The 23,168-nt window shown below is 36.5% G+C and overlaps 1 protein-coding gene across 8 annotated transcripts; it reads left to right on the forward strand.

Annotated features, from left to right (window-relative positions):
- The first annotated feature begins 3,782 nt into the window (after window positions 1-3,782).
- LOC104084906 (uncharacterized) lies at window positions 3,783-22,602 on the forward strand. Of its 8 annotated transcripts, none has more exons than XM_070186065.1 (15): window positions 3,783-4,322; window positions 6,286-6,424; window positions 6,619-6,838; window positions 6,929-7,029; window positions 7,917-8,038; window positions 8,112-8,203; window positions 9,139-9,244; window positions 12,647-12,801; window positions 13,613-13,737; window positions 17,302-17,411; window positions 18,391-18,488; window positions 18,583-18,830; window positions 18,976-19,372; window positions 19,440-19,529; window positions 22,481-22,602. In XM_070186065.1, exons 1-14 carry the CDS (start codon window positions 3,921-3,923, stop codon window positions 19,513-19,515), a joined length of 2,391 nt encoding a protein of 796 aa, XP_070042166.1. In that variant the 5' UTR covers window positions 3,783-3,920; the 3' UTR covers window positions 19,516-19,529; window positions 22,481-22,602. The 8 variants fall into 8 exon arrangements, with proteins under 8 accessions (XP_070042166.1, XP_033508981.1, XP_009587156.1 ...); XM_033653090.2 differs by lacking the exon at window positions 22,481-22,602 and adding an exon at window positions 22,018-22,275; XM_009588861.4 differs by lacking the exon at window positions 22,481-22,602 and adding an exon at window positions 19,677-20,116.
- The last annotated feature ends 566 nt before the right edge of the window (window positions 22,603-23,168 follow it).

The raw sequence follows: 23,168 nt of genomic DNA on the forward strand, positions 1-23,168 counted from the left end.
TGTAGCGGGATGACGGCGCCTTCCAGGTGGGGTGGGCATAGTTTGGGCAAACCCGAAATTCATTTTTTTGGATTTTCGGATTACGGATCGGATACTTTGAATTTTTGGATATCTGAAATGTTTATACTTTATATTTGCTCCATTATATATATGTCAATAGTAATAAGTCCAATACCCTACCTATTAAATATTATCTCGTATATTCAACGGATAAGGGCCATATTTGCCGCTCTACTATGAGAAAAAGATCATTTTTACCCTTCCTTTTACTATCCGTATAAAAATACCCCTGCCGTTACCTAAATGGTTCAAATATACCCCTTCTCCAATAAGTCTGTTCAAGGTGGACTCAATCCTATGTTGGCACTAATGTTTTGATAAAGTGGACACCACATGGCATGCCACCTCATCTTTCCCAACCCATTTTACCCCTCCCCTCCACTTCTTCTTCTTCTTCCACTTGTAATTCATGATACCGAAGAAGTACAATGTTTTCTTTGCGTATAGATCTTTCTAACTTTAACTAGCATAAACCCAGGGCCGGCTCCAACCTTACGTGGAATATGGCGTGTGCCTTAGGCCCCCAAATTTAGGGGCCCCATTTTTAAAAAAATAATAGGTTCATATATATTTAAAAAATAATATATATTTTTTTAATACAAACTAGAGTTTTTAATATAAAGGAAAAGAAAACTTTTTAGATATATAAATAAAATAATACTTTGATTTACTTAAAAATGTGTAGATGAATAGTTTTCATAACTTTTAGTTTTTCATTTTTTACTCCTTCATTAAAAATTTGCTCTCTCTTTCTTAATTTGTCTAAGTCAATCTTTCTTTTTTTCAAATCTCTTCATATTTCAGAAAACCCTACATATTTTTTGTGTTTCTCTTTGATATTCTTACTCACTTCTTTCTCCAAGATTTCATTACTCACCTTCTTTCTCCAAGATTTTACTAGTTCAAGTGTTCAACAATACTTTTAAGCTTCCAATAGTTCTATACTTATATTGCTTTGTAAAATCTTACCTAAGATCAACAATATCTCAAGAAAAATTAGATAGGTTGGCTATATTATCAATCGAGCAAGAATTATTAGATAAATTCGATTATAAAAAAATTATTAACAACTTTATATGTCAAAAAGTTAAAAGAATAGATTTCAAATAAAAATATATCTTATAATTTTTTTTAAAAAATTTAGGCCTCATATCAAACTTTGGTTTTAGATCGCGTTTGTGCTTGAGCCGCCCCTGCATAAACCTTTAGTACTAAGTTCACTATGAGTTCTTGGGCAAAATTCACTAAGTTCAACACTTTATCAAACATTCGATAGTAGGAAGTTATATTGCGCTTGGGCAAAATTGGAGTTCTTTATGATAAAGGACTACTGCTCAATTGATAAGATCTACAGCTGAAGAATAAATTCATAATTTCAAACCGCATTAAAACTCAAGCAATTGAAGAATATATAGTTTTAAAATTAATGCTCTAAGCTTTTTACACGTCAACCAAAATGTATAAACGATTCCTATGGGGTTTATTAGCCCACAAAAGTGTTGATGTTGATACTACATTAACATAATAGAATTAAGAACAGTGTAGTTATAGTAGATCATATAAAAGCTAGCTAGAGTATTTAGCCCATAAAGAAGAGGCTACCTATAACATTTTTACATGCCATTTTTGGTAGAAGCTACAACAACTATGCCGCAACTAAACTAATTGGGTTATTAAATTTTTGGAAGGAAGAAAAAAGTTTTGATCAAGAACAATAACAACAACAACCCAGTAAAATTCCACTAATGGGGTCTGGGGAGGGTAGTGTGTACGCAGACCTTACCCTTACCCTGAAGGAGTAGAGAGGTTGTTTCCGAAAGATCCTCGGCTCAAAAAACAAAAAGACAAAAGGACAAAAAGGGAGACAATATTAGTATCACAACAACAATCATAGGATAAATAGGAACACTATAAAATCCAGAAGAAAGATGCAAAGCAAAGAGAGATAATATTAGTAAATATTAGTATCACCACAACAGTCATAAGAAAAATAGGAACACCATGAAATCAAAAAAAAGTTGGAAATAGCAGGCTAGTGAGCGTCTAAAGGGTGTCAATGGTTCGGTTCGGTCGGCTATTTTATAAAATATATATTGTACCAATTGAACACTATATTGTTAAGCTTCTATTGGCACCATTTTCATATAAGAGGACGTGGAAGGGGAGGAAGTGCTAGTGGTGGAAGAAATGAAGGGAGGGAGTAAATTGGGTTAGGGAAGGTGACATGGCATGCCACGTGGTATCTACCTCGTCGAAATATTAGTGCAACATGGGATTGGTTGTCCACCTTGGATAGATGTAATGGAGGAAGGGTATATTTGAGCCATTTGGGTAACTGTAGGGGTATTTTTGTGCTGATAATGTAACGAAGGATAAAAGTGATCATTTTCTCATAGTAGAGGGGCATATTTGACCCTTATCCGTATATTCAATACTAATTACACAATTACTATTCAGAACACTTTTTATATTTACATGATTCTACTATTTTTACTTCTTATCGGCATTATTAATGTCTATGTTGAATTTTGTTGAAATGATATCATTACTTGAATGATTTATTTGGATGATTGCAATGAGAATGGAGAATTTTTTAGGTAATTAAATATGAATATTTCATTTAGATAGGCTCAAAATTGAAAATTCAAAATATTCCAACCGATTAATCCGAAATCGAACTTAAAAAATTCGATCCAATCCGAGCTTATTTGGGTTGTTATTTTTTCAATAAAAAAATTGAAAATCCAAACCAAAATTTGTATCTCCAATCCGAATCGCACGAACGCCCGCCCTTACTTCCATGGTCAACGAAAGGCAAATTTACATTTTTTCACATTCAAATCATATTCAAATATTTTTTAGAAATTTAATTTTTAGAATATTATTAAACTTATGTTCACATTACCTGATAGAAGGTTGCTATCAATATGCTCTACGCTACGGTAATTATCAAATTGTTAGACTAAAAAATATGTGAGAAAGACATGAAATATATGACTAGTTTAAGTAGAATTTTATGAATGTAATATATTATAAAATAACTAGATCCATAATTAAAAAACCTTAAGAAGGTGTTTCTTAGAGCTCGTTTGGTACGACGGATAACGGATATTTAATCCCGAAATTAAATTTAAGATGAATTTATCCCATGCTTGGTTGGAATAAAACCACAATAAAACTAATTCCAAAATTGTCTAGTATTTATTTTTATCTCTATGGGACATTGGAATAATAATCCCAGAATATTGGACCTGTTTGGCCATAGATTTTGCCAAAATAAATTTGGATTTTATTTGGCAAACACATGTTTGGCTTAGATTTTGCCTACATTTTGGCAAAATCCCAAATTACATAACCAGCTCAATAGCTGGTTTTGGGCCAAAATATTACTATTATATTTTTTAAAAATTGCCCCAAACTTTTGTATTTTATAAAAGAGCCCACCATTTATTATTTTGTAATAATATTGCTTCGTCTTCTATGTCACCTGATAGTGTATCATGTAATTTATTATAAAAATAATAATTTTGTATCAAATTTATTTATCTTCAAGACTATGATTTACGATAATATAATAAATATTATTAATAATAATAACGTTGGATATTTGTGATAGTTTTTAGAACTTGTGTGTACAAGTCATATTTCATGTTTTTACAAAATAAATTGTGAAAATAGTACATTTGAAAATGAAAAATGATAGGTCGCTTTTATCAGATGGGACTTACCGTCCGAAAAAATAAAAGAGGTGTCGTCCCCTAAACGACACCTCTCCAGAGTCGAGAGGCGAAAAAGATGAGAAAAAACGACAGGAAAAATCATCAGAATTCCTAAAAATGTCAAATTAATCTCACATTTGAATGTCTCCTCTTCTTCCTCTTTATCCCAATCCAACAAAATTGCGGAACAGATCAAAAGGCTTAGGTTTGAGCTTTTTGACATTCCCAAAAATCAAATCATTCCGCAAAATGGTGGTGCCTTTATTACAGGCACCGGAATTTAGGAAATTAAGGAGATCAGCTTTAATATTGGGCCTCTCCAATGCGCTTATAATAATAATGGGAGCTATTATTGTAATTATTACGCGTTATTCGTGTGGAGAAAAGGATATTGCGCCAGTTTTTGTTATAATGATGGCTAGTTTTGTAAGAATTGGTGCTATGATTGGAACTGGTATTGCTCAACAAGATACTGCTTCTAGTATTTTAACTTCTCAGCCCGATTTGCCTGATTCTCAAGCTGCTATTAGACACCAAAGACGGGTAAAAAATTAACCTTTTTTACTTCTTTTTTTATAGTAGTTTTGATTATGTGCAACGGTGAAAAATGTTATTTTTATACTATTATGTGGCGGTGTTTGATTGAAGTATTAATTTGACTTCAGTATGGAAAAAAATTGGCTTAGGGATTATATTAGTGACAGTGGAAGAAAATGTTGAACTAGTTAAAAGTTTTGTTTTTATTTAATAAAATGATGACATGAGTTGAGTTTAAATGGAAAATTGAGGATTCATATGGCCGATCCCAACTTGTTTGAGACTCAAGCGTAGTTGTTGTCTTTAAGAAGTTTGTTTGATGAAGAACTTTACATCAAAGTTCATCTATTTTTCATGTGGAACGAAACTTTGAAAGAAATTTGAATGTATTTTTTCATAGCTTTGATCCAAAGAAGAAAGGGTTTTGTAGAGTTAAGAGGCTTGTACCTACTCGTTTCTTAGGTGATGTTACAAGATTATCACCAAAGCATTACATGAGAGAAGAAAGGTGGTCATTGGATTGAAAGCAGTTTACTTCCACTGTTCCACAAAATTCAGTCAATATTTGATCATGGCTGGGATACAAGAATGTAAAGCTGGTGGCTTTCCTTTAGTATTGCCATACACCTTAAAAGGCTGCTGTAACTAGTTGGCAAGGGCATATGAGGTGACACCTCAAGTCCATAATGGATGACGGTGCCTAGGTGCGTCATTTGGTAACATAGAAAGAAAGGAATTACAAGTGTTTCGAAGGAGGATCAGAGGCATCAATTTGTTTGAGTCTAGATGTTCACAGGCTAATAAATTTTGGTGTTCGCTGAAACTTGTGAATGAATTTTGACACTTTTCTGGACTTCATAGACTCTTTGCGTACGTAATGGAGTTATAGTCTTTTACCTTGATGTAGATATTTAGCACATTATTCGTGGTGCTTCTACTGTGAAAAGTACCTTGTATATAATAAAACATATACTCAGTAACATTTGGAATAAATTAATTATCCATCTCCAACATCAGTATCAGCATCACCACCACCGAGACCCAATACAGATGTAAATCCACGAATAATCAGAATGTCAGTAGCATGCTGTACGGTCTGATCATAAAATGCATATTACAGCTTGTATTGAATTGTATCATAACTCATATTTTATTAGATATGATAACAATGTTAAAACGAAACCAAGAAAAGAGAGAAAAGAATTCGAATTAAAAGGTTTCTACACGGTTGTTGCTTGTCTATTCCTTTGTATGGTAGTTCCTTGTAGTTCCCTTTTGAAATAGGGGGATTTAAACGGTTGGTTTCCTATTATACAAGAGTATTTTAGAGTAGCTAGTTGATCCTTGAATCTGTTCCATGTAGGCGTCTTAACACAATTGGATGTATCGCCTTCTATACGCCTTTATATTTTTTCTCTTACGCAAGGTAGGGTGCAAGGTAGGGTCTGCTTAAAATTTTACCTGAATAATCCCAATTTTATTTGCACACACAGCTGGATTAGGCATGTCTAGTATTTATTTTCCAGATCCAGACGTCATAATTAGCCTTTTAGACAGATCTGCTGCTCTTTCTCTCCTCTGGTTTTTAGCATTCGCATGTGTATTTATTTTATGATTGTTGATTTGGACTGTATCTTATGGTTGAAAGAAATGGAACTGTCATCGGAGGGCATCAACATATTTGAGCATGGGATTTTTTTCCTAATGTAAAGATTATAATTGCAACATCTAGCCAGACATGCAACTTTTGTTTATTGTTTACATTCATGATTTAAACAGATTATAATGCCAGCCTGCTGCTTTAGTATATTATTACTTTACTTTGGCAAGACATATTCATCTGCTGTGATGGGCATGTGATAAAATTATTCTCCTTTACCAAGTATTCTCTACGTGTAAAATCATTAGATCCCTCTGAAAGACATTTCTTGTTTGTAACATATTTTTGGGTTTTACGTCTTGATTACAGAGGAAATATAGGAGACTGTTATTGTGGACCCGAATTGCCTCAGTAATTACAGTGGTGCAGCTTCTTGGGGCTGTTTTTCTTTTGTTCAGTGTCACAAATCTTTTGCATCGTGATACAACATCAAGCAACTGTCTGAGAGGTGATATGGAATTGTATGCGTGCCTTCTTGAAAATTTTGATCTAATTACAATATTTTACCTTATCTTTGCTTTTTCATTCTCTTTTATTGCCTGCTTAGTTAAACCTGACTACTATGTTTGTAAATAACACAATCAACCGACATCTTTTTATTTCAGTCATCAAACTGAAAATACTTGTGAAAGTATCTTGCAGGGCTTCTCTCAAATGGTTCAAGGTGGCAACGCAACATGCTTATTCTTTTTATGGTTATTATATCTTACGTGGCTCCAGTACAATGTTTTGCTGGAGCTGAGGTCCTGAGATGGAGGTCTTTCTATGCAACAGAAGATAATGCATGGAAGGCACATTATAGGGAGGTCTTTGATCATGGCATTCGTGAAGCTTTGTGCTGTCTGGGACGGGTCAAATACTTGTAGGCCTCTCTGCATATGTTGACCACAGGATTTGAATTGTCATTCAGATTGTTTAACCCGCTTTCTTTGTTACTCTGTTTCCTGCATAGGACTGTGCTAGAGGAAGATGAAGTTTGTTCTGTGGCACAGTTACTTGGTGATCTTGTCACTTACCGTGCATCCGGGACAGGTCATTTGGAGCTCTTAGCAGGTTAGTGCTGTTGTAGGAGTCTGTGTTTTACTTTTATTTCTTTATTTGGTGCATGTAAAGTATACAGTTCACCATTCTATAGAAAGTGTTGAAGAATATGTAGAGTGGTGCAAGACCTTAAAAAATCCTTTTGGATGCCTTTTATACTTGATTGTGGACATGAAAGGTTCTTAAAAAACAAAGCTGTTCTATTATTGTATTATGTATTCTAACATCTCTTCCAAAATCATGCTGGTTGAACATATACCTGGAGAAGCGTATCCCCAATTTCCAAACTCATGAGGATACCTCTTTAGTTTGTTACGTGCATTCTTGTGCAAGCATATCTGACAGTAGGGATGATAGAGAAACAGAGCTAAAATCATGGGCTCTACCTCGCTCTCAAACCTTCACTTACCCAAAAAAAGGGCAAAAGAGACATAGGATTATGCACATTTATCCACAACTAGTTTAGGTCCTTTAGGATGTTTGGGTGCTGCAGTTCTTTCAGAATGTTGCAATTCAGATGTTTGGAGTGATTTGTACAAGGAAAAAGGGGTATTAATTAAGAAATAGTTATTCAAGAAGTCACAAAGTTTCTTGTTGAAAATAAAATGGAAAAGAATAAAAAGGTCATTTGAAAAAATTAGAGATTTTAATCAGAGGGAGCTAAGAGGAGAATTCTTGTTCAGTTGACATGATCAAGGTTTTGTGTCTTGTTTTGCGATCCTTTTCTTCGGTAAGTTCTCCTCCAACATTACTGTAAAAATGGTAGTGATGAATGCTAGAAGTGCTTTAAGTATTGGATTTGTTTTCTACTTGCTCGATTCGTACTTATTCACTTTGGAAACAAGCTTATCTCTTTCTATCAGTAAGGTAAAAAAAAATGATCTCTTCTTGATATTCAGGACTAGCTTTATTGCAGAATCCTCGTTCATTCTCGAAATTGTATGAAGAGTCAATGATCGTACCCATGGAAAGGATGCGCGAGGCTGCTTTCTTTCATCCGTTTGCTGAAGCAGCCTATACGGTATGACAACAAGGCATTTCAATTTGACTTGATTTTCGTTCTCCTTATTTTGACGTGGAATGGTCAATTGCAGGGTCTATTACTTGATATAGGAAGAAATCCTGTACTTTTTTCATGTTCATGGCTCTATAGGCAAGGGATTCTTGCTCCCTGGCTATGGAACAGGTAAGACACCTACTGGTATATCTTGGTTGTAGATCAGCAACTTTGGATTGTTAAAGCATGAAGCAACATTTGCTTTGTAAAGTTGAAAAGAAAGGGTTTCAGTGGAAAAACATAGAAGTTCATTTGGCTGCAAGTCATAAGCTTGCATATGGGTGGATTATACATGGGGAAAAATACCAAGAATGAAGGGACTCCTCTAGGAATTGACAGGATGTGAGATCTGGAATATTACATAGAAGATGCTCGAAATTTATGAACAAAAAGGATCGGCAATTTCGGACAAGTCGCCAGAAAATGTGAATTTAATGTTTTATGGGAGGGACTCGAGCTTTGTACTACGTGGATAGACGGGAGCATGAACGAGGTAGCTTATGCTTTTTCATCCTCACTATCTGGTGAAACAAACAAATGATTATTCCCTTAAATAGACCATTACAGGCTCCAACTGTGGCTAGTAAAAGAAGTAAGCTTCTTCAGATCACTTCGAAGAGCTTTGGCTTAAAGGAACTCTCTGCTTAGACTTTTTAAATCTGAAAGATCAAGATGCTCGTCACTCTTAAGTATCCTAAAAGCAAGTTGGAGTATCAGACATACATACACGGTACGATCCGTGGTGCATGATAACAGTTGTTTGCTCCACTCAGGGGACTTCAAATGTGTGTCTAGTCTAGTGCTGGTGCCAGCAACTGATTTTATCATAAAAGGATGAATGGAATTCTGTAGATTCTCCTAGCTTTCTTGATTTATATTCAGAGATCTGATAATTTAAGATCCAGCTTCCTGCTAAGGATTATTGACTTCATTAAATCTGCTTCATTGGACAAATCACGAACCCTTATTTTTGTGACACTAAGTTATTTTCAATTTGTTGTTTGATATTATCACTGTTACTTGATTCTTCTTTTCTTTTTTGAAATAAAATTCTTTTGATGTAGGCGACCTTTACTCGAAGGTGACAACTGGTGGCGAGGCCATGCAGCAGCCTTCTTGAAACATGTTCATTTGTCAGCACATATGCTCAGAAAAGGGCGTGTTAATCAAGTAAGTCTAGCTTTAGATCTATAGGCTATTTTAAGCTGCTGATATTTTGCAATGACATTCCTAAGATCTGATCAGTGATCACCTAACCATCCAGCTTTGGTGCTAATAGACTTTAGTTTAATATTATTTATTGATTGTACAAGTTACCTTTGTAATATCACCACCACTTTTTTGATAAGAACCAGTTTATCAGGATATTGTGTCCTATTATCTATTTGGTTGTATGTTTCTAAGGACATATTGAAACGATGTGATCACCTTACCATGTGAAACTATATTTTTGATTCTAACAACAACAACAACAAGCCAGTGAAATCCCACAAGTGGGGTCTGAGGAGGGTAAAGGGTACGCAGACCTTACCCCTACCTAATGAAGGTAGAGAGGCTGTTTCCGAAAGACCCTCGGCTAAAAAAAAGTGAAAATGAAGCAATAAACAGACAATAGCAACAACCAGGTAATTAGACATGGGCACAAATGGAGATACATGCAACAAGAGATATCTAAGAATACGACACTATAAAAATAGATTCAGTCTTGATGGAAATAATGACACAATATGAAATAGCAAGGGGCTAGGCATAGCAAAATACAAGAGTAGTACTAATACTATTGGGATGCCTAGACGAAACTCTAGACTGCTTGTCAACCCACAACCCTAATCCTCGACCTCCACACCCTCCTATCGAGGGTCATGTCCTCGGTAAGCTGAAGTAGCCCCATGTCTTACCCAATCACCTCACCCCAGTAGGCCTCCCTCTACCCCTCCTCTGACCCGCCATGGCCAACCTCTCACACCTCCTAACCGGGGCATCAGGGTCTCTCCTCTTCACATGCCCGAACCATCTCAGCCTCGATTCCCGCAACTTATCTTCTATAGGAGCCACGACTACCTTGTCCCTAATATACTCGTTCCTAATCTTATCTCTCCTGGTATGCCCACACATTCATCTCAACATCCTCATTTCCGCTACTTTCAACTTCTGAACATGAGATTTCTTGACTGGTCAACACTCGACTCCATATAACATGGCCGGTCTAACTACCGCTTTATAACTTGCCCTTAAGTCTAGGTGGCACATTCTTGTCACACAAAACATCAGAAGCGAGCCTCCATTTCATCCATCCCGCTCCAATACGGTGTGCGACATCCTCGTCGATCTCCCCGTTACCCTATATCACAGTCTCAAGATATTTGAAACTATCTCTCCTGGGGATGACTTGTGTATCCAGCTTCACGTCCACTCCTGCTTCATGATCCCCAACACTAAACTTACACTCCAAGTACTCTGTCTTCGTCCTGCTCAACTTGAAACCTTTAGACTCCAGGGTCTGTCTCCACACCTCTAGCCTAGCATTAACCCCACAACGCGTCTCATCAATCAGCACTATGTCATCTGCAAATAATATACACCATGACACCTCTCCTTGAATGTGTCGCGTCAACACATCCATCGCAGGGCAAATAAAAATGGGCTAAGAGCTGATCCTTGATGCAACCCCATCTCCACTGGGAAATAGTTTAAGTCACCTCCCACAGTCCTCACCCAAGTCCTAGCTCCATCGTACATGTCCTTATTCACCCTAATGTACGCTACCGGGACACCACTAATCTCCAAACATCTCCATAAAACCTCCTTAGGGACTTTATCGAAGGCTTTTTCTAAGTCAATAAACACCATATGCAAGTCCTTTTTCCTCTCCCTATGCTATTCCATATGCAAGTCCTTCTTCCTCTCCCTATACTATTCCATCAACCTCCTTACCAGATGAATGACTTCTGTAGTCGATCGCCCTGGCATGAAACCGAACTGGTTCTCCGAAATAGACACACTCCTTCTCACCCTCCTCTCCACCACCCTCTCCCAAACTTTCATGGTGTGACTCAACATCTTGATACCTCTATAGTTAATACAATTCTGGATATCACCCTTGTTCTTGAATCTATATTTTTGATTCTAAGTTATTTATAAACCATGTGAGGTCTGAACTGTCAGTTTGTCATTTAAGGCCTGTAATTTCATAAATTTGAATTGCTTTAAGCCTAATTTTGGAAAGCGGCCCCTTGTTGTGTGAGGCAATGCAAGTTGAGGGGCAATGCAACTTCACTGAAGTGTATGCATGCTTAGACAGGAGAAGCTCAAGACTTCAAGATAAAAAAACTTTGTTTTTGTCTTTAGCAAGCCCATCTCATCGTGAAATGCGGGGAAAGAAGATAAGGCAGAGGTGTTAGATTATCCAGGTTGAGGAGATCGGCGACATTGAACTATAGCATAAGTGTTAGGAACACTTCCTACGACTTACCTAGGCCTGCTGTTAGGAGTGTCGCACGAAGTTTGCTCTATGGAATCTGTTATGAGAAGTGGAGAAAAGGTTAACATGATGGAAGAAAAGATGTTTAGGGGACATGAAGGTCCTAATCAAGAGCACCTTGTTTAGCATACCAACATATTACATGTCTCTCATGTGCACACTTTCTGTTACTGAAAAGTTGAAAAGATACCAAAAAATTTCCTTGTGGGAGTTTGAAGGAGTGGAAGAGTCTTTTGTATAAATTAGTAAACCTTCTTATTTTATGTACATTCTTGGATCATCTGTGACATTCCGTTAGTACTAGACATGGGCGTACGTAGAACTTTTTGTAAGCGCGGTGTCGTATTTACATAAATAAAAAAAATATTATTTAATATTATTTTACCTCAAGTTGAAAGTCTCCGCAGCCTCAAATTTTTAACAAAAATTCTCCTCAAAGATCTTCAAAAAATATGTCTAGGTATAGATTTGAACCAACGACCTTTACAAGCCCAAATATAAGCTTGACCAGCAGACCAAGAAGCACTATCTGCTAGGAAGCGGTGTTTACTATATATTGCTTTATTTTTGCAGAATAGTACTAGATATATGCTACTTTTGTAGAGAATCATGTTTTTGTATGACATTTCTCTCTTACAAAAAAATGTTCCTTTTATGACGTTTCTTTAATTTTTATGTATGTCTAGTATGCGGGAATTTCCTCTCCCATTTATTTAATAAAACTTAATACTTCACAAGTGAAAATTTCTAACCCCTTTTTGCTGCTGAGATGGGAATGGAATCTGTCTGAGCAGTAAGAAGTTTAGTAGAGGAATGGACGATATAAAGGCTTCGATTAACATAGTAGTGATTTCCAGGCAACAATTCCTCTACATCCCTCAAAAGTTTGCCATGCCTTTTTTTTGAATATTGTGAATCAAGTGAAACCATGAGTCCTAAAATATGTCTTATTTTGGATTTTTTTTCTTTTTTGGCAGAAATAGGTTATGTATATTATTGTTCCTTAGATATTGTCTTTCATTTTTCTTATCCAGAAAAGAAATATTGTCTTTCATTTCAGAAAAATAATATCTTCTATATCTCTTTTTCAGGGAAAGTGTAAAGCAGCATACTTTATTGTGGTTTTGCATAATGTGAATTCCGTTGTAATTGCTGTGAGGGGAACTGAGACCCCCGAAGACCTCATAACTGATGGTTTGGGCAGGGAATGCTGCCTTACTGAAGGAGATTTAGATAGCCTGCTACAGTAATCTCTCTCTCTCTCTCTCTCTCTCATTTTGGTCCTTTCTTGTTGCACATGCACATTCACATGCACGTAAATCCGCTTCTGGCATCACTTTCAGACATCCTTTGACTGCCTTCCTTTTACCATTATATCATTTTCTGTCTGTTTTGCATTTCTATCAATGTGTTTTACGTAAGCTAGAGTTCGTTCCTGTAAGTCCGCACTAAAATTTACGTGTCAATGTCAAAATAGAGTCACGCGTGCCGGAGAGCATTGAGTATATTGTTGTTCGTAAATTCTGTAAAAATTTCCAAACAGTTTTAAAAAGGTTTGGATCGGTCCACCCATTTCCTAATGATCTTGTGTTGGATGTTTAGATTCTTTCATAGTACGGGGAAGGGGGAGGTGTTAGAATCCCAAGTCAGTTAAGTGTATAGGATGTAATTTCCTTATATAGTCTTAGGTAATCATTGCCCTTGAGCTAACTTTTGGAGTTGAGTTGGGTCCATGTCCATTTTCTCTATAGAAGCAATGTTATATAAAATTCAATTGAGATTCACAATAGTAACACTTTATACTGTTCAACCTAAAGCTAAAACCATAGAAAATGAAGGAAAAATGATCTATAAGCACATAATAGAATTACTGTTTGTTACACTGAGGAACCAGGAAGAGATTGAACATTCGCTGTCGTAATGTGATGTGATTTTCTTTTTGCTTCTATTGCTGCCTAAATTTCCCATACTTGGTTTCTCCATAGGATCTATGCAGTCAGCACTATTTGACGATTCTCCTGTTTTTTTTTCTCTTTTAATACACCATTCTTTTTCAGTGGCAATCATTTTGACCCGTGCATTCGTCAAAGGGTGGTTTCATCAAAACCACACTATGCACACTCAGGAGTAGTTGAGGCCGCACGTGATCTTTACATGCAAGTAGATGGAAATTCTGAAGATGGTATAGTGTATTGTTTTCTGTATTATTTATTGATTTCCCTGTTTTTCTCTGGAACAATTTTAAAACATTCAATTTTGTACTGTTGTTTCACTTGTACAACTTACAAGCAAGCAATCTCTTGCTGTGTTTTGGTGAAAGCACTGGCTAAATGGTAGTATTTGTTTGTGACCCGAAATCATTCGTAGCATCTAGTTTACTGAGAGTAGTTATTAGTGCTAGAATTGCAGGTTGATATGTTTGATAAGGAGTATATGTAGCCAAGGCCGTTATATAAGGTTGTCATCATGCTCCAACAAACTTACCAAGAGCTAGAAGTTCTTGTGCACATGGGTATTCCTTTAAAGTCCTGAACTGCTGAACATGAGGGAGAATGAAATTGTATAGGGAGGTGGTGGCTGACCATCGTCCATCATTGCTCCTTGAAGACTGTCAAAACGGTATTTCACTGTGAAGATTATCCATCAGTGAAGTTCTACACTGGAAATTTCCTGTAGTCATGCCTGATTGGGAGATTTGACTGTCAAACAGGGTTCCAGAAGCTATTGTAGACTGGGGTTTCTAGTGTGTGGAACCCGATAACAGGCTTGAAGGTGTCTTTGTTTTGATTCCCATTGGAAGCTAAAACTAACAGAGTGCTATGGAATGGGCAGAGGTGGGTGACCGATTTATTAATGATCCACAACATGTGGTCTTCTAAAACTGGCTGTTTAGGCTTGCAAAAAAGAAGTGTTTTGTGGTGATAAGCGTAGTTGGACCCATTCACTTATTGCGTCTGAACTTGTTTTGGGGAGTTGGGAATTTATGCAATGGTTTCTTTGATGTGGAAATTAACACGAGTAACCCGTCATGAGCTAATTACATCATTCTTTCATCTGTCTTGATGTACCCAGCGTCAAATGTGCATGGATGTAGATACTGTATGCAGATTCTAAATGCAATAAGAAATAGAAAACAAGTTGCACTGTCCCATACTTGATATATGCCTACACCTGTATTGAATTCGTATTCATAGACGAGTTTATGTAACATAGGTCAAGAGTCAATTTATCAAGTAAAAGGTGTGTAAAATTCTTGTTGTATGCTAACTGAAGATGGATACATTTGCTGTAGAACTTGGATTTACTTGATTTGAGCACCAAAATCACCAGGATGCCAATGCAGAGATGGATGTGAGTGAGGTGTTGGATACGAGTTGGTTAGCGAGTTCCCATAGAAGACAACTGGTAAGTATGAGGGTCCTTCCAGAGAAGATGGCTACTAGTAACGACTATCTCTGAGTTTTGCAGAGATTTACTGTACGAAAGAGGATTGGAAAACATGAAAGAAAGTTTAAGTTGGATCCTCCTTTGGCCAAGACCATTGGGCTGAAAAACAAAATGCTGTAATGGATTAATTAGCAATCACATTCGTTTTTCTCCAGCAAGATAGAGGAATGGCTCATAATGGGTCAGACTGCAACATTGCAGTGACTGGTTGAATGTCTAAACACGACGGGACCATGTTTAAACACTTCAAACCAGTCTCTTAAGCCCAAGAAGGTGAATCTTTCTTAGGTTAGACTGTATAGAACAAGAAGACGGAGAAGAGAATCTGCCCTGTAGTAAATGACTATTAAAATATAATCTTAGGAGTTCTAGGCCATGTATAATATGTTAAGTAGTTATTTTTCAATCCAAACACAGTTAATAGTTATTCTCAAACCCAACTTTGAACAAATCGCCGAGGATCTTGGCAATTGTATTTTATTCCTGCCCTGCTTAATATGGTGTTTTTATTATCCCCTATATTATTTTTTTCAGAATCTCGAACATAATACTGACATAATAATTTTGGCTCTTCTTCCAAGTAAAAGTAAATTTAATGCCTGAAAGTGTACCCTCTATTATCTCTCTAAATACCGACCTATAATGATGTTGGTGATCCTCTTTCAACTTGCTTCAGTATTTTAACATAAAAGATTCATTTTGAAAGGGTTGACGCAAATTTCGTTTTAACTTTTCTTTCGCTATAATTCCAGCTTTAAAGGTAACAAATATCTTCTTACGCTGTCAGAAATAACTTCTATTTTCTGTTCTCTGCATCACTCTTCATGTGGTTTTTCAGTTTTTGCTCATTCTTGAGGGTTTTCACCTATGAAATGTTATACTGTTTGTCACAAATATAGTTTAATTTATCGAGCTCAATGTCACGGGCCGACTTCCTTACGCTAGCCAACGGCACCGACTCGCCCGTGCGGCGCCTGCAGTTCCCCTCGCTGCAGGCCAGCCTATTTCCTTTCCCAGGTTTTCAAGCACGATCCTGTGCATGTTGGTGGGACTCGCCCATGAGGCTCCCCCAACTTGTGCTGCCCCTAAGATGTCTAGGCACTTGGCCCTAGACTTGTTGTGGCGCTTCATCTTAGGATCATAATCCATGCGCGCCCTGGGGGATTGGCATAGGACATGTCTTGTCCTTAGCCCAAGACTGAGCATCGCTCCCGCGTGCACAGCCCAATCCTCAAGCTTGACACTCGCCTAGTGCATCCGCAACTAGCTCGTGCTTCGCCTGAGTAAGGCAACCTTTAGTCCTTGGCCATTGTCATGCGCGTCTTTCGTGCCATGCCCATACATAGCCCTCGCGACACGCTTCCATCCCGAATAGTGCAGTGTCGCCCCACAACTGCACATTTAGGCCAACGGACCCTTGCTTGCATGGTTGAACCCAAGCCATGCTCACAAGTCGACACATGATGCCCCTATGACAGGTGCGTCAAGTATCCAATCGGCACGGAGGTCTCCTTCCAACATTCGGCAGCCCGCGGGACTGGCCGTCCCACACATCGAGCCTCCAGCGCCTACTTGATTCCCAACGCTAGCCCGAAGGCGTTGCGCCGTCCATAGAGTTCCCTAACTCGTATGGATACCTAGGACACTCCTTTGAGTCATCCAAGCAGGCCCTTGAGGTTGTCCCCAAGGTAGCTCGTTCGATACGGCTTGGTGGCAGCACGTATGGGGGAGGCAGGTCGGAGCTTTCATCACCTATACCCTCTTATATATGCTTAAAATTAAAAAGCCCAAGTTGCCCGAGTAGACAGATCTACGTCAGACAATCAGAAGGGCCTTTTCTCACCAGTTCTTTGCCGAAATCACAACCCCAAAGTGCGGGTTGTGACATCAAAGTGCTATTACGGATGGCCCACACAGTGTACAGGATTATATTCTGATTGACAGGCACCTTACAGTATCCATGTCGGTGCCTCTTATGCTCATTCCTATTAATTGGTTCTGCTAGGCAGTGTGTCATAAATTTCTCTATTTTGCTTCTTACAAGGAAGCTGTGGTTGAGTTGTTTCACCTATTATCAGTTTATTTCTTGATTCATATGCTGATTAGTTCAAGAAGATGCTTAGTAGCTGATAACTATCTGCCTCTGAGGAGTTCCCACATGTAGCTATTGATATATTTTGTTATGAGATAAACTCAAACACGTTCATCATGCAGCGAATTGCTCCTTTGTTTCCCCTTTGAATCAATCCCCCACATCTTATGATAATTTGTGAATATATGTGCGCTTCGTCTATATCAGGTGGATTTCTCTCGTCATTGCTGGGTGTAGGATGTGAGTGTGAGGGATATGGTTTGCGAATAGTGGGGCATTCCCTTGGAGGAGCTATTGCTGCATTACTAGGAATGAAGGTATGCAATTGTCAGCTAATGAAATGCATTCTTGGAACTTTTCTTCCATCATGTTTGAGCGCTCTTTGTATAGGACATATATTGCCGTTTTCTTCCCCCAACCCCTTCCCCTTTTGGTATCCGAAGAACAAAAGAAAAAAATATATTTTGCGATAATTGTATTGGTTTTGTGTCAGTGTCATTTTTGCTTCATTAAGCATCTGGATTCAGAATAATAGATGAGTATGGTCCAATCAAATTCACTGCTTTGTTTATCTAGCTGATCTTCTTTGTTAAAGTCACTTTCTTACTTTGGTAAAGTGTTTTGACTAAATATAGTAATTTGATATTTTTATGGATAATAATCAGCTCAAATAATATGATGTCAATAGATTTCATCAGCTATCCCTAAGGTATGATCTGAACTGGACTACATATCTTCAAAATATATATTACTTGAACATGCAAGACCATCTAATAGAAAACACAGTTCCTTTAATGGATAACTGAACTGCTGGTTATACACCCTGATTTTTTGAATAAACTCTTTTTTGTGTTAACAGTTCCAGATTTGTTCAAGCAAAAAAGAATTTTATTGTTATGCTCTCTGGATTCAAAATCTTATCTTGGTGTTGTTGGTGTTGTTTCTGCTTCATTGTCATCTTCCCTTGAGCCGGGGGTCTATCGGAAACAGCCTCTCTACCTTTAAAGGTAGGGGTAAGGTCTACGTAAACACTAACCCCCCTACCCCCCTCCCCAACTTTGTAGGAGTACACTGGGTTTGTTGTTGTTGTTTGTTCTCTGGTTTCAAACCCTAGTTATGTCAAGATATGTGAAGTTCATCTCTGTACTTCTAATTTTCCTAATGGTCACTTTGATCTCCCAAGGTGCTTGCGTACCTCAATGTATTACCTATCAGTTCTTTGTTTAATTATATTAATTTCTGGAGTTAGTACATCTAGCCTATTTACAAATCAAATTACTATATTTTGCTGAGCAGCTGCGCAAACAATATCCGGATTTACACGTCTACACATATGGTGCTCTCCCATGTGTGGGTCTGGTGGTAGCAGATGCTTGTTCAGAATTCATTACCAGGTATTGCCAATGTGTTATTATCTCTGCCACAAAACTGAGTGTTGCCGCTCATATGCTATAAAATTAACTTCCACTTTTATTGACATCTTTTCAGCATTGTAAACAATGATGAATTTTCAGCGCGCCTTTCAGTAGCATCAATTATGAGACTTCAAGCAGCTGCACTTAGGGCACTATCAGAAGATGGCACTGTTGATATTACAACAATTTTTAAACTTGCTCATCACTTTACTTCACTGAGTGTCTGTCAGAAAAGCATGAACGATGGAGAATCGTCAGTGAATTCTTTGACAGCAATGTCAAGTTGTACGAACGAAATCAACCATAGCCAGCTTGAAAATGGTACTACAGGACTTTTTTTTGAATATTCCGTGTGAATACATGCCTCATTTAATCATGTTGTGTTTAGTTAACTGTATTTGTCTGCAGTTTGTTCTATTTGTAGCTATCTAACTTTTTCATGCAAAAATGCTAACTATTTCTGCAGGATTGACAAAGCACGAACCAGGATCCTCTTTTTTGCATGACATAGATACAGATTTTAGCTCTGATGATAAAACCGGTTCAACTGATTCATCAAATCGTTTCAACAGTCCTTTTAATTGTTCTACTTCTGATTCAAGTCCATTTGGTGATCCTTTAGCCGAATTTATGGAGGCTGTTCCATCTTCTGAACATAAGTCATCATTGAATATCCCAGAGTTGTTTTTACCTGGTCTTGTTATCCATATTGTGCCACAGAATGATGGCCTTCATAAACCATTGTGGAAACGCTGGAGAACTTGGGAGAGAAGCTGCAGGTATAGGGCCTATGTAGCGAAAAGAGAAGCATTCAAAGATATAATAGTATCGCCATACATGTTCCTGGACCATCTACCTTGGAGGTATTTGATTTAGCATTCTTATTGCAAATAGATGTTTTCATAGACATACTAATATCTACTTCATCAGATGTCAGAATGCATTGGAAAATATACTGAAGACCGGAAACGTTCATACTCCAGACGAGGCATCTGAAATTGTGTGATTGCCGACAGTAAGGTCAGTTGTCACATCGTCAACTTTGTAGTCCTTGATGTGTTCTTCTTAATGGTTTATCCATCTCTTGTACTTCCATTGTATTTTCTCAAAAAGAAAGCCAATTCACTCCCACTTAGATTCTGAACAAACATCATTATGGCAACCTAGGTCTCATTGGAAAGTACGGATTCATAGACATGACCAGGACAATTAAATGAACAAGCATTTATTTTCAAGGGTGTAACAGATCAACAAAAGCATGTCTAGTGTCACTTTTCCCGAGAAGATTCGCCATTAGATTGCTTATCATTGTTACGTCATCCTCTCTTCAGCTGTCTTGTTACTATTATACTGATTTCTTTAAGGCAGTAGATTATTCCGATCAATATATTCCTCAAATACGATGTATAAATATCCTTGCATAAATTGTTTTGTATTAGATGAATCACTACCTCAGAAGAGCCGTACCTAGAACTGCGTCATAAGAAGTCAGTTGAATCATTTTATGTAATTGTATAAGCACTTTTGTGATTACTGCTGAAAAATTCCTTAATTTCTGTGAGAGTTCAATTAAAAGTGACCGATCGTGTCATCTCTTTTCTTTTTAACTGTGAAAGGACGAAGAAACTTTGAGAGAACGGCATCATAATAGCACAAAGTATGGATTTATTAGGAACTTGGTATTTGCAGGAATTTCTTCCTAGTTCTGATTAAAGAAAATTGGAAGTAGTAGTTTCTTTGAAGTACATATGTTGAAGGCCTAATTAAAGAAGTAAAGTTTTTCGACTTTAGCTGAAGCACTTCGATAAAGGTGAAGCATTATAATCAATATCATATAAGTTGGTAGAAAATGTGAAATTACAACAAAACTTTGAAAATTCATCTCTCGTGTTAGTTATACATTACAACAACAATAACAACAAACCCAATAAAATTTCATAAGTGGGGTTTGGGGAGAATAGTATTTGCACAGACCTTACCCCATCTAGTGAAGGTAGAGAGGTTTTTGATAAACCCTCGACTCTCACAACGTTGTTGAAAAGAGATACAGTAATGGAGAAGCCATGGAATAAGATAATCGAAGCAAAAGAAACAACCAGTAGTAATAGAAATTTACGTACAAGCAAATGCGAGAATAATATTAAAAAATACTCTCGATTATCTGTTAACCATCTATCCTAATTATTGACCTTCACACCCTTCTATCAAGGGTCATGTCCTCGGTAAGTTGCAAATGTGTCATGTCTTGCCTTATCACTTCCCCCAATACTTTTTTGGTCTGCCTCTACCTCTCCGTAGATTTGCCATGGCCAACCTCTGGCACCTTCTTTGGTGTTATTTATACGTTATTTTGAAAAATTATGTCGACGAAAAATTCTTGACCAACAGATTCTAACAATGTAAATTTCGTATCATGATATAAAACAAATAGTTTCCATTGAATTTTTTAGAATGTGATTATTTCCAAAAATAGTTAAAGTATGGCATAATTTCAAAAATTCATATCTCACTCGTTCTAATTCCGTTTCTTATGGGTGATATGTCTCAAAAATGACACCAGGAATCCACTTTTAGGATTACTATATAAAGCATATATAACCAGTCTTTGCAAACTTCTTCTTCTTCATGTTAGCTTTGTTATCTTCCCTGTGTAATAATTTACTATAACTAAGGATAAAAGCTATGTGATGATAAATATTTGAGAAACTATGAATATATGAATGATGAGAAATATTATCTTTCTTGGAATACTGAACACCATTAAGTACTACTATGTACCATGATTATTCTTAAGTTATAGATAAAGTGGTTCTTTGTTAGGTTAATGTGCTAGAAGTACAGCCTAAAGTAAGTGAAGGAGCCAAGAATTTAAGGGCCCAAAATTACTATTTCTCTAATTAATTCTTATTATTGATAAATATATTTCTTTTTTTCATATTAATGTTGATTTCTTCCTCTAACTAGTATAACCAAATTAGTTTTATGCCAATCTTATCTTATGTTTTTACTGAATTATTTTTCTCTATTGTCATGTAACTATATCTCATAATTTAACTTATCATTTATTTTCCTCACATAAATTATACTTCCGATGTTCCAATTTATATGAAGGTGTTTGACTGGGCATGAAGTTTAAGAAAAAAAAGAAAGAAAGACTTTTGAAACTTGTGATATGAAACAAATCATAGAAACTTGTGTAGCTAGAAATCATCTCATTAAGGGTAAACAAAAAAATTTACAGTTAAGTTATTACCAAATATAGAAAGGTATTCTTTTTAGGACGGACTAAAAAATATCAGACAAATTAGGACGGAGGGAGTATGTTTTCTAGGTTCTCTCATTTCAGTTGTGATGCAATAACGTTAAATTCATTCAATATTTTGTACTTTATAAAATCAAGTTCTCATTTTTTTCATTTCACATACTCACTTGTCTAATTTTTCAAACAACGATGCTCATTAAATATATATGTATATATTTAAGGCCTCTTATTAAGACTTTGCTTTAGGTCTTGGATGCTATTGAGTTGCCCCGGTCAAGTAGGGAGTTGGAGGGAATATTTTTGCAAATTAGTCCCAATCATGGAAAACTTCAATTTGGTTACTACTGCTATTGCTGCTTTGTTCCTTTTCTTCTTCTTCTTGAAAGAGCAAATAAAGCTCAGTTATTTAATATATGAAAGATCAGCAGATTACAATTTTTCGTCTGATTTCAAACTTGATACTACTTCTTTTCAGATGAGTTATTACATCCCGTTTAAACTTAATTTTAAGGGCCTTAAAACTATTTACATTCGGTAGCCAAAAAAGTGTATAAAATCTGTATAATATTTGTATATAACATATATATATATATATATGCAAAAAATATACAAAGAATATATAATTATTTTAGCTATTATTTTGAAAGCGGTTATACAATATCATTTTCCCTAATTTTTTTAACCTTACTTTATTTGTCTTTCTTAACAGAATCAACTCACATGAGAGATCCAATTTTGATTAATTCAAAAGTAACTAACAAGTTACATCCAGATGTATATTTTAGTGTTCAACATTAATTATATGAAAAATGATGTTCACATCTTAGACTATAGGCTTTTGTATTTCCTGCCAAATGGGCATATTTTGCATGGTTCTCCACTCTAGTTCAAAAAGAGATTGACCAAATTACCTATATTGGGACCCTTTTGTTGCATCTTTTCCCAACACAAAAATCCAATAACGTGAAAAAGAATACATAGACCAATTCAAAAAGCAATTTTATGTTTCTTTTGGAGTGGACAAAAACAAAAAATGTTGGTGTCCTTGGTCAGATGTTCAAACTGTAGCAGTTAAGAAAGAAGAATGAACAAGAGCTGCAGCCTAATTAGAAAAAAGATGTTCCTAAGTTCTTTTTTTTAAAAAAGGTCAAAAATGTCACTGAACTATTGAAAAATGTTTTAAAATATCCTCCATTCATTTATTGGGCTAAAAATACCCTTTCATCTACCTTTTTGGTTCACTTATGCTCTGACCGTTAAATCAATGCTGAATTTAAAAAACAATTATTTAAATTCCACGTGACAATTTCTTATTGGTCGAAATTAAAACATCTAACCTATTAGAAAGACCCACCCATATCTACCCGTTTTTCGGACGAACCCACCCCAAACACTAA

This window comes from Nicotiana tomentosiformis, chromosome 9 (assembly GCF_000390325.3).
Source record: "Nicotiana tomentosiformis chromosome 9, ASM39032v3, whole genome shotgun sequence".
In the NCBI taxonomy this organism is placed as follows: domain Eukaryota; kingdom Viridiplantae; phylum Streptophyta; class Magnoliopsida; order Solanales; family Solanaceae; genus Nicotiana; species Nicotiana tomentosiformis.